General features: G+C 42.3%; 1 protein-coding gene across 1 annotated transcript in view; it reads right to left on the reverse strand.

Annotated features, from left to right (window-relative positions):
• Nucleotides 1-10262, reverse strand: part of LOC119574560 (myelin regulatory factor-like) — a 28673-nt gene extending 18411 nt beyond the window's left edge. The window contains 1 exon segment of the mRNA XM_037921833.1: nucleotides 9357-10262. Coding sequence (XP_037777761.1) covers nucleotides 9357-9438 — 82 coding nt within the window. The 5' untranslated portion in view covers nucleotides 9439-10262.
• Nucleotides 10263-12364: the final 2102 nt, after the last annotated feature.

The raw sequence follows: 12364 nt of genomic DNA on the forward strand, positions 1-12364 counted from the left end.
ATTCCAAAACAATGAAAACCTGGACTAGTTTTTTTCTTTTTTTTTCTTTCCCGCAGAGAGTTGAGGTAACCGCCATTCACATTTCATATTGCCTTCACCGCGCGTTCCCATTGGCCCAGATTTTCACGGGTTACAAGGAACCGCAGTTCAATGATGACCGCTGTCCAACGTGCTTTCCCACAACTGCTTCGAGAAATATCTACATGCAAATAACAAGTTTGAACAAAGGGAGTCGTGCCATGTACTTCTTGGAGCACAATGGTTAATTATAATAGTAAAGGCAGTAGTAGAGCACTGTAACACCATTACTGATAATGATGTTGAAATCCGTAGATCCCAAGTAACAGCCTAAGTACCTATTTCGGTGCAATGACCCCCCAGGCATCAATACACAAGGTACAATACTTTTTCAGCCCCCAACCCCGTATTTACCACCTCGAATACCTATCGTTATTATTTTCCGTGTGAACCCTGATGCCCTTTCGCTGATTCAGAATGAGGTACGTTATAAATGCTGAATATTCTTACTTTCTCTCCCCCGCGACGATGAAACAGGCAGTGTGACGCAAGCACCGGGCGCAGCAGCGTGGCACCCTTAATGGACGCCGGCACATCCCAACCCTTCCACTATACACACGAGAAACAATGCGCAGGCTCTTATTTATCATCATCACTTAGCGGCCCACCATGCATGCAGCGGCAGACAAACAGCATCGAGAGGAGAGCGATCCTTGGCCCACTTACCGAGCAAACCGACGCCTCGGCTTAAAATTGAACAACCATACACATGCTTGGAGGTATCGCGTGCTCTCCCCTTTTCCCTTTATCTTGATTCTTGCCTGTTCTATGGTCTGTGTGAGAGCGAGGTTTGCCCTCCCTCCCGCACGGCAAAGTCGGAGGATGAACTTGGGGCATGCGGAAATGAACGATGTGACCGGAAACTAGATAATGAAAAATGCGGTCGAAATTCTCCGTATATTATGGCTTCTTTCAGCGTTCCAGGGCCAGGCGTTCGAAGGTACTCAATATAACTGGCCATTCTCTGTGAAAGCCATGTGCATGCAGAGATTCAAGCGCGTGCGGACACTCACTCACACACACACACACACACAAACACACACACACGCAGATAGGCTTATACATATATGCACACACACACACACACACACACACACACACACACACACACACACACACACACACACACACACACACACACACACACACACACACACAAACACACACACGCAGATAGGCTTATACATATATCACACACCACACACACACACACACACACACACACACACACACACACACACACACACACAAATGTACTACTCTACTACTCTATAACTTCTTGGGAGGAAGGAGCACTCGAGTTGCGAGCGTCTGAACACGCGCCGAGGCTTACGTGCAATGTTCCACTCGACATCACGATAAACAATTGCCATAAAACGCGAGTCATCAAGCAGAGCCGTAAGAGCTTTTAAAAACTTGTCTGTTTCCAAAAGCGAGATTTTCTGTAAACTCGAAAAAGAAGTAACCTGCCTCAATCTCGACTTTCAGTCCGCACGAAATTGGAGCATAGTGTAATTGATTAAATGCGACACTTTCACTAAAATCAGCTGTGTGCAACCATTAGGAAGATAGTCCTTTCTCGACTTCGGGGGCTTGAAAATGATCAACATTTTTTTCACATAGTGCATATATATACAATTCCCTTCCCTTAAAACTATGCAAGACCTTTTACTCTATAAAATTTTGATAAAAGCAAAAAGCTTTAGATACCTACACATAAGAGATGTATTTTTCTGTATCTAAAAGGACCATTTTGTAGCAATTCATTAGCAGTTTAATCAGTTTTTAATGTGCACCCTTCTGTTGGCCTTAAAACATATCACAGCATACTTTGATCGTCATCATAAGGCATTTTGATTGAGTTCACTTGTCTTTATTTTCCCATGGCATCTAAGCTACAATAAATTAATTTTTAAATGTATTTTTTTCACATATACCGAAAGGAAATACTGTATACCAAAACTTTTTTATCTGAGGACCTTGAGAATTTTATAGTACCGACATGATCGATTCGGGGGATATCATCTTGTTGATTTGCAGGTAATAAAAGGGGGCTGTATAAGAAACCATTACACCTCACAATATAAAAAAAACATCAGTTTCTCTCTCGTTACAACAATAAGTTACGCTTTTTCTAAGTTAATCTGGTCTTGACGGACATTCGACAGGAAAGCCAGATTAGGAAACGCCACCTGCTTTCATACTGTGTTCATTATTCTTATACCTATTAATCATGATCGCTAACATTACTTATATTTGCGTATTCCTACAAAGTCTGCGAATACTGATCATAAAAAAATACCAGTCTGACCCTGAAGAAGTTAGTGAATTCCGTCGAAGCATACCTTACCATCACCGTTCAATGGTACTGTAAAAACTTTTTCGTCAAATAAGCGATCCTTGGACACCGAGAACCCGCCCACACCACACCCAAATCAAACTGCGGCTGATGAGGTAACAGACGGTTTCTTCCTCTTGTCCCAATGAATCGTCGACAGACATTGTTATTTTAAGCCTCTTTCCCGCCCACAGCGCGCTTTGTTTAGTGGGACAACAGTCAGAAAAAATATATTCCCCACCCCTTCCTTACGCCCTTTCCTTCGCGTGGAGTGGTTGCCCTTGACGGAGGTACAGCCTGAACCCGCCTCGCGCCCACACGACGCCGAGGGTGGCGCCAAGCCCTGACGTGGGATCCGCCGGGTCCGGACAGGAGCGACTGACTAACCTCCGCGGGTCGCACGGGTCACTCCGGTTGTACGAATAACTGTGTCTTATGGTGAGGTACCGTTGAGGGTCACCGGCAACAGCCAGGGGTTACCAGGTCTTGTGCTGTGACCCTGCATGACCTTGCGGCGGCTGCACAACACTGCCCACAAGATTGCACACGTAATCACTTAATGAGCACTCAGTGTCCATATTCATTTGACTGAGTTCTTTAGGCTAAATACATTTCTAATTGTGCTAACTCATTAATGCCGGGATAATTAGCTTCTTTACAAGCTGATGACGCATGTAACCGAAACTTGTCAGACGCAGTAAAAAATCTATAGGTGTATATATAATTCCTATTTTTATGTGTTTCATCCCACTGATGAAAAGCAAATTATAACAAGTCTGTATGAATGAGTGAGTCGGCAGTAGTGCGCGGGTCACTGAGCAGGCGGGTCACAACTGAACAAAACCAAAATTCCTCAAACAACAGACGACCACAAAGCACAACGTGGCCTACAGAGTAAATGCACGTGTAATGCACTTTGCAAATACTTTATTGTGAAGTTATGTCTAATCTGACTCTACAACTATGAAAGCAGACTTCCGGTAATTAATTTTTCATAACGTTGCTGATCTATGGGAAAACTGAACAAAAAGAAAGACATTGTCCTTTATTGATTCCTGCTAATATTTAACATTTTATGGGAAGGGTGAGTATCGCGTTACGTACCGAACGGTTAAACAGTAACTAAAGTAATTACTGTAGAACAGTAACTACTAAAGTAGTTACTGTATAACAGTAACTACTAAAGTAGTTACTGTATAACAGTAACTACTCAATGGAACTCCATGTTCAATTAAAGACACGAAAATCTGTACTCCAAGGGAATTTTCAAAATTATATAAAACCAACCATATGTTTACTCATGAAAATATTTTTTGTTCTAAATACCTCTTATGGTACGTAATGTCCCGGCAGAAGCTCCCGCCAAGGGCACAGCACGCCGCGGGCAGCAGGTAAGAGCGAACTTCCTCTCCTCCCCGCCAGGGCGTATTCGTGTGTCGCATGACCAATGCGCTTGGACAACCGCAGCAGATATGCCTGGAGAAATGTGTGAGATTTGCCGAAATATCTACGTTTAACGGGCCGCAAAAGCGTTCGGAAAGGAAAGACACTGACGCTTTTCCAAGGTAATAGCGTGTGGAGCTCACCTGATTACCACAAGGGTCAGAACTTCCTCGCTACACGAGGAAGCTCCTAATGAAGAAAACCGTCAAGAGTGCCTACATATCCACGCACCATATCTAAACATGGCGTCCACCGGAGCAAAAAGTCCTGCTAACGGAAATGTCTAGGATATTATTATCTCCAAAATTCGGTACTGCATTTTTTTTCTTTTGGAGGAGGACTTTCGGTGGAGCCAAGTCAACGCTTGACTGAACGGGAAAGTCTTGTAATGAAAAGGCAATTTGTCTGATGGAGAAGAAAGTAATAGATTATGAAATATCAATGCCGGAATTTTAAATATCTCTTGAGAAAGTTTATCACTGCAGACCGAAAGCCACTGTGACACGTGTTCCGCCAACCATGTCATTCAGATGGTCAAATAATTTCATTCACGCACGAAAGCTTTTGCTCATTTCATTTCGGTTGATATCACGGGCTGGAAAGAGTATGTGTGTTGTTCAATGAAATCTAAAGTTATTCGCACTCCTTTTCACTTTTTTATCGGAATATCGTTACTTCCAGCGTCAAAACGTTAGGCCAGCATGCCTGAAATAACATATTTTCGCTTTAGATATGTAAATTAAGAACCGCTTCATTGCTATTTGCCTCATAAGTTTAGGCCCAATTTCTCAAAATATGTCTAATAAAATGAGTTAAATACATCACACAAAATAAATCAAATCGTGCGCGCGCGCACGCACGCACGCACGCACGCGCACACACACGCACACACACACACACACACACACACACACACACACACACACACACACACACACACACACAAGGACACCGACGACTGGCCTGACGTACGGGAGTGTCAAGTTAGGCGCACACGCCCCGCCTAGACCAGAGGCAATGATCTGTCACGTCTTGAACCACAGATGCTTTTTTGGCGGAAGCGTGATAATTACCGTCCGGTGAAATTAATTGTAGCGAGACAAGCGATGCTGAGTCATGTCGCGGCAACCAGTTGAAAGTTATGAACTTTTTTGATATCGCAAAGAAAATATGCCTGCTTTGGGGCGCGACGTGAGGGACTGTGCAAAGGATGGCCCGGGACTCAAAAAGCGCGTGTGTGGGTGGAGGTTAAGACGAGGCTCGGGCGCGAGGTGACGTGACTGCAGGGAAAAGGTGATGGGGTGGAGTTAGAACATATGGCGGTGTATTTTAATATAGGAAGAAAATACGATGCGCTCAAAGGCGTCACAGCATCCAGGCTCAATGTATATTCGAAGAACAGCAATTTCTAGTGTGTCTGTTGGCATATCATAACATTTTTTGTCTTCACTCGAAAGATGCATTCATCCTAAACATTTCTTGCATATACCTTCTCAGTCAGGGAACATCACCACAAAAGGTGGATCCCCGCTGACATGTAGTGAAAACACCTGAGATTAGCATTGAGATTAGCATTCAGCTCTCCCTCTCTCTCGGTGTAACAAATGCACCAAGATAATGAATTCAACGTGGCTGGAGGGAGAGATTCAGGCCCCCGGGGGAGAGTGCGGTGGCGGGTGGAGAGACTTTCCTTTCTTTTCATTATCTTTTTCAATAACCAATAACTACTATGTTATTGAGGAAAACACATTTTTCCTTACATTATTCGACTTAGATACGGTTATGGATAGCAAAAGCATCACCAATTTATCGTCACCTGGCGTCAACTTATATCTAAATCCTTCAGATACTGAAAAGTATGTTTATGAGCGCAATTACATATCAAATGTTAGTATAGCTGTAAGTTAAGTAGTATTTTTTTTATATATTGTGATTTTCACTACGATTAGATCGGAGGCTTTTTCATTTAGGTTGGAATATAATACTAAGCCTTTTCCATGGCCTATGGCAACCCAGTGCAGTGCTGAATCAATTACTTGCAACTCTGGTGCGACTCTGTTTTCCAATACCCTCTATCCCAAAATTAGAAAGTATGTGTCTATGTGATAAAAGTATATTCCATTTAATATCATAAAAGACCTCGGAGAAACAATCGAACGAGGTTGGTTACATGTGAGTGTTTTGACGAGATCACGAAGACAATTGGCCTCTCACCACCAAATCGCCCTTCCATAACTTTACTTTCCGATGATGTGTTCACGGTTTGAGCACTCGTGTTCACGGTAAGTGCCAGTCCATTGTCCGATTAGACTCACCTGAGACTGGTGAGCTTTATAGTGTCTAAAATATTACTCGTCCTGCGTTTTATATTATAACCCTTAAAGTAATATAGAAGATTAAAGGTTAGAAGTAAACATCTCCCAATTCTCTCGCCAATTGCTTAATCTAAGTCTCAGTGCAAGAAAATTCGTGGTGTATAAGACATATAATATACCTGAGAACCAAAATTTTCCTCAAAACTAAGGATAATCATGATTCACTGACACACTACTGCTTGGTGTTACTTGACGATCGACGTTGAAACTAAGAGAATGAAGAAAATAATAAATATCCTCTCTGAACTGTACAGTAATTGAGGAGGAATGTTGGACTGCACTATCATCCATTGTAAGATGCGAGGAGAGGTGCGTCTGCTTGTAATCATCATGCAAGGGAGGTAGGTTAAGAGAACTGCCAATGAATCTGAAATAAGTCCTGCTCGGAGACTGCACAAGGAAGAAAAAATAATAGGTTAAATAATAAAATTAAGCTAAATGAATCTGTATTAAGCATATTAATCAATCCAGGAAATAGTTCTTGCAGGGACTTAATCGACAGAAGTAAGATTATAAAAATGTTCACTGGGTCTGCGCCCCCAAGCGATGATGACACCGTATTGTGTCCCCGAACAAAAGGCGGGCCTTAGCTAGGCGTCGTTCGATAACTCTGCAAGGTTAAAACTACCTTCATCTTACCATCTTCGTGTTAAACAGTCACTGACATTTCATCTTATCGTATGTACTAATCTATCTCAGAAATAATTGATATTCCGGTTTTACGAAGTAGTGTAGTGTCTGAAGAGCTCGGTTCGGCAACTCCCGGCAACGCTTCAGGCTCGACAGTATGCCGTGTGAAAGGATAGAGCCACGTGGCAGCTTCGCACACTTGGATCAATGCTCAAGGTGTTCATGAAAAGCTGATGAAAGCGAAAAGTCCTGGTGAAACTGTTGCCGATTTTCGTCTTCGGTTGTAACAGTGGTTTAGATAAATCTGCAGTCAGTTAAAAGTGGGGCTGGGGAAGTAAAGTTGCCATGTAATCGACGCAGTTATGTTCTTTTACGTAAAAATAAACAATGTAATTTCTGCGGGTCTAAAAGTGTATTATATAAACCTCTCTAGGTCCGATTTTGCAATGATGTGAAAATGTCAAGAAGACAAGAATGTTACTATTCAATTTTTTTTTTTTTTTTTGGTACACAGTTGTGGAATTCTAAAATGATAATTCATGGCCGATCTTTATTATTTCACCGATTAGATATAGAAGTTATAGCGTGCAAAGTTAATTTCTTTCTAGTTATTCACAGGCTGGAACCTTGTTTACATCATCGACCTTCGCCATGCCGAGAACACGCCATCCTTTCTGAGCAAATGACAGGGCGCTCTGGTATAACATAAGTCCTCAAGTAAACTAATGCGAACTATAACTGCTTAGTAAGGTAATCTTTTGTTTTTTTTTTCTGATTCTGTAATCATGACTCTCTAATTGAATGACATGCAATCTAATAATTTGTGAATCATGTGTACACTATATATGTCCATATACTTCTGTACACAAACAGTAAAATACAATATGAAAGCCTATGTAAAAATTCGTGTATACAGACGTATGAACATAAAAGGAGGAAGGAAAATAGGCAAACAGCTTCCTAGATACACAGTAAATTGTGTTTTCCTGAAGAAAAACCTGAGTCCCTTTATGTAGGTCACTCTGGAATGTCCACGGCGGCGAATGTCAACTTATTGTGGCGTCAACAAACCGGACCTGGAAGAAAAAACTACTCGTTTTCTATGCTTGAGACCATTTACCGTTTTCTTTCAAGAAAAATAGAAAACATTACATAACCTGCTGAGTAGATGACCTATCGATGTCGACGCTGAATTATTTAGGGTTGAAATACGATTTTATAATTAGTAACGTGTTTGATAAAGTGTCTTGAGCAATACCGTCATTATATTAATGTACCTGCAAAGATGAAGAAAAAAAACAACGAAGGACTCTACATATTCACATAAATTATCAGAATCCTGTCAACCAAACATGCAAAGACGAATGGAAAATATTTCCGGTCAGTTTCATCAAGTCAGGTATACAAGTACTGATTTCCTGGACAAGAATAACAGTAAACAATGGATCTTCATCCAGCGGAGAGATCGCTGAAGCATTGGCATGATTAAACAGGACCCGAGAAAATCAGATCTGAAAAAAATCCAAACAGACACACTTTTCTTTGGGAACTTCAAAAGTTACTCGGGCTTGAAAACAGTCTTGGTGCTTTCCCTTTTGTGTGTGTGTGTGTGTGTGTGTGTGTGTGTGTGTGTGTGTGTGTGTGTGTGTGTGTGTGTGTGTGTGTGTGTGTGTGTGTGGGGGGGGGGGGGGATTCGAGAGCGTGACGTAAGATGGGTAGAAGTGACGGCATGGCTTGGGGGGACGTGTTCACACCTCACCCACATTAAGACCTATAACAAAATATCTCATAGTGAAATGACCCAAGAAATTCTGCGTGATGTAAATGACAGTCCAACAGCTTTACTATGAATGACAACTTTACCTAAGGAAACTAAGATGAGCAATAAGAAAATGATTTACAAACCAAATCGGCACCATTCAAGTCGCTGACCCCGAACCCCCTAATCATTCATAAAAAGTAGTATCCACATCCACGTGAACCCCGGTACCTTCAGGGAACAAGAAGCTGTTGCAGTAAAACAGAAGCATCACGCCCCCTAACCCCCCCCCCCCCACAACATAGCACCCCCAACGCAATCACGAACCTGCTCCCTCTGATTACCATTCCACTTGGCATCTTGGTGATGTAAATGAGGCGTAATTAAGTCGGACTCATTGTGAATGGCCCGCCCCCTCGTAAAGGCTATTACCACACTAGCAATTATTCGCCAGAGAGGAGGGGATGGGAAGGGGTAACTCTCAGTGATTCCAGATGTGTGCGTGTAAGTGGGTGTTCGAGCGCATGCAAGCATAAGTGTGTGTGTGTGTGTGTGTGTGTGTGTGTGTGTGTGTGTGTGTGTGTGTGTGTGTGTGTGTGTGTGTGTGTGTGTGTGTGTGTGTGTGTGTGTGTGTGCGCGCGCGCGTGTGATCTATAAACATGTAGCCTAAAAAATAACATACGAAAACGTGTCAGTCATTTTCACTACCCAATATTTCGTATTGTGGACTCACCATGTGGCTGGTGCTGGTAGTACCTCTCTGCCGTCCTTACTTCTCCGCCACAGAACTGCCTTAGCTCGTACCCGTGTTCCATTGTGTTTACTTCTATTCGAATCTGGATTCTGGATTCTATATCACCTCCAAGTCACAATATGTACGTTCGGAATCCACGAGTTCAGTAGGCTTCTTTCTCTGAATGTTCTCATAGATAACTGGCAAAGCGTGTTTAGTACATGTGCTTGATCATAGAAGTAATTATTTTCCTCCAGGAAAATTGCATGGATATTGCATTCGCCACCCTAAGCATATTATTACATCATTGAATGCGTTAAGCCGGCTGGCACCATAAGCGTTGGCACTATGTTGTAAATGTCCCTTGGGGGTGCAGGCCCTGTGGAGTGTCGCGTGCCCTGCCAGGTACTACAGGGGTCGGGTATCACTTGGGTATCTGGTGACCTCCCACAGGGACGCACTAACTCTGCCACTCACTCTTGCTGCTCTGCCTCATTTTCCTTTGCCAACTCTACCTTGACATCAGTCACGGTAAATTTTGTCGTGGCTGTGTATTCCAAAGTGTTTTCCAGGAGAGTATCCAGAGAAAAAATCAGTATTTCCATGTATGTTTTGGTTGAATACTTGATTACTGTGTCAAGCACCGCTACAAATGTCTACTTTATCTATTATATCCTTGGTTCTTCTTAGCATGTAGTGTCCCACTGTGAAGATTCCTCTTGAAAACCTTTAAATCGTTTTTTCCAGATAATGTAAAAATCACAATTTTTTTCGATATAAGGATCAATAAGTGTCGGACATTGACATCAACGTTTCACAAACGAATGGTCTCTTTCTCTGACAACTTCCGCGTTCAGTCACACACACAACACTGAAGCCAAACACACTGTTTCCGACGATCTAGTTCACTCACTCGGTCAAGTAAGAATAATGTGTTGACTCCAAATCGTAGTCCACAAATGCACATGTTCACAAGCCCCGCCCCCTCTGCGTACGTACCTGTAACCGCCCCGCTCACTGGCTACACACAAACACTACTCTTGCCTCTTAGCCAATCACCGCGGGGCTTCCAAGTCTTTTCACACCTGCTAATCTATCGTGTAATGGATCTGTTTCAGGATTAGCTTCATCGATTGCTTGTCTTTGATGATAACGCTTTATGTCACTTCTCACGCGAGGCAGCTAAAAATATATTTATTTCAACCACTCAATGCGTCCGCTGCAGAGTTGAGTAAGTATTTTTTTTTCAAGATAAATCATACAAGGATGCAAAACACAGTCTGTTATGTAGCATGCAAAAATAGATAAATAACTGTGATCGAAAATTTACGCTATAACCTACAGAGAAAATTTACCTACGCAATCACTCCATTACCTGGAATCAAGTGTTTAGCTCACGTGATGGATGTTGCTTTTACGTTACTTGCTGAGGTTCGTGAAAATGTCCATTATCTATTTACAGCAGACAGTAATTAATGGCATCTCTATACGAAAAGATATGAGAAGTAGTTCAAGACTATCTAATTAGGTAACTGACGATTTACAGCTACTCCTGATATCAAGGCCCCATTCTTCATATTTTTATATCACCGAAAAATACCTATAAATATAGCTCAAATAGGAATGCGGTAGCTCTACTCCATTTCTTAAACAAGACTACCGTAGCGGATGTATAGGAAACACAACCTCCTAAGCAATCATATGCTCCGGACGCCCCTACATAATTACGACAGAAATAGACTCGACGTCGTGTTTCCCATGTGCAGGTAACGGTCCGGCCGCCCCGGGCTGTGGGTTGGCGGCTCATCTGACCAACACAGTCGTGCTCGCGCCGGAAACTGACGATACTGACGGCTTACTCACGAGGGGAGGGGGTATGGACTGGGGAAGGGGGGAGAAGAGGTTGTGGGAGTATCACATGGACCCCAAGAGTACACAGGCCTTCCTTCCTCTTTTCATCGATTCCTTTTTCACAACACGAGTCAAATGTAGGGAAACCGTAATAATAAGCCCAGAAATTATATAATTCACAGTTCATTAAATATCACCGTGCCTTCACACTGTGTAAATGGAAACGTCGCCAAACAGTGCTCACCAGAGTTTGTCGTTTGCCACCCATTCAGGCTGGTTAAAGTTCAAACAAGAAAATAGCTGAAACCTTTTTCTTTTGAAGGGTAAAACAATGACTGGAGGTCAAGAGGTGTGTAACCTTTCAAATTTAGTAAATTCTATAGAAACGTCGAGGCGTTAGATCATTACGTAACTGTAAATAGATTGGGGAAAAGCAGAATATGAGATTGGTTACTTCACCTTCGTTTATACCGAATGTCGTAAATTCAAAACATGTCCGGTGATGCATAGAAAGTTAAGAACAAGTAGTATATCTCAAGTTGAATTCATCAGGAATCAAAATGAATGATAATGTTTTGTCCCATTCATAGACGATACATTCCTGCCAGTTTTTGTTCCTGTTTGTATATCGTGATTTTCCTTACCTTCTTGACATTCTTTTTATTTCGTCCTTTCCCCTACTGCCGTCATTATCCGTTCTCTCGTTTTTTGCGACCCCCTTCTTCCCATCTACCTCCATTTCCATCCACTTTTCTCGACCAGCTCAACAAACGCCTGGCCCCTATCCCTCCCCGTCCACCCCCGCCGACTGACCAGTGTCCGTCACGACGAGACTGACCCAGTAATACACTTGTGTTTCACCGTCCCTTCGACCATCAACAATGCGCCTGTTGCTACGTTTGCGTCATGCTGATCTAACTTTTTTTTCTTATTTTGTTTAGACATTTTTTCTTGTTTTAACTTTTCTCTTCTCTTTTTCCTTTTATTTTGTTCCTCTTCTTTATGTTTCGTCTACACCTTTAGAAATGGCTCTACTCATTTTTTCTATATCTTTACACATGCGTGCATAAAGAGATGTTTTAGTTGTTTGCATGAAGTCAACATAATTGATGATACCTTAAACCATGTTTACACCAAATCGTTTGCATCATCCTGCC

Source organism: Penaeus monodon, chromosome 6 (genome assembly GCF_015228065.2).
Source record: "Penaeus monodon isolate SGIC_2016 chromosome 6, NSTDA_Pmon_1, whole genome shotgun sequence".
NCBI lineage: Eukaryota > Metazoa > Arthropoda > Malacostraca > Decapoda > Penaeidae > Penaeus > Penaeus monodon.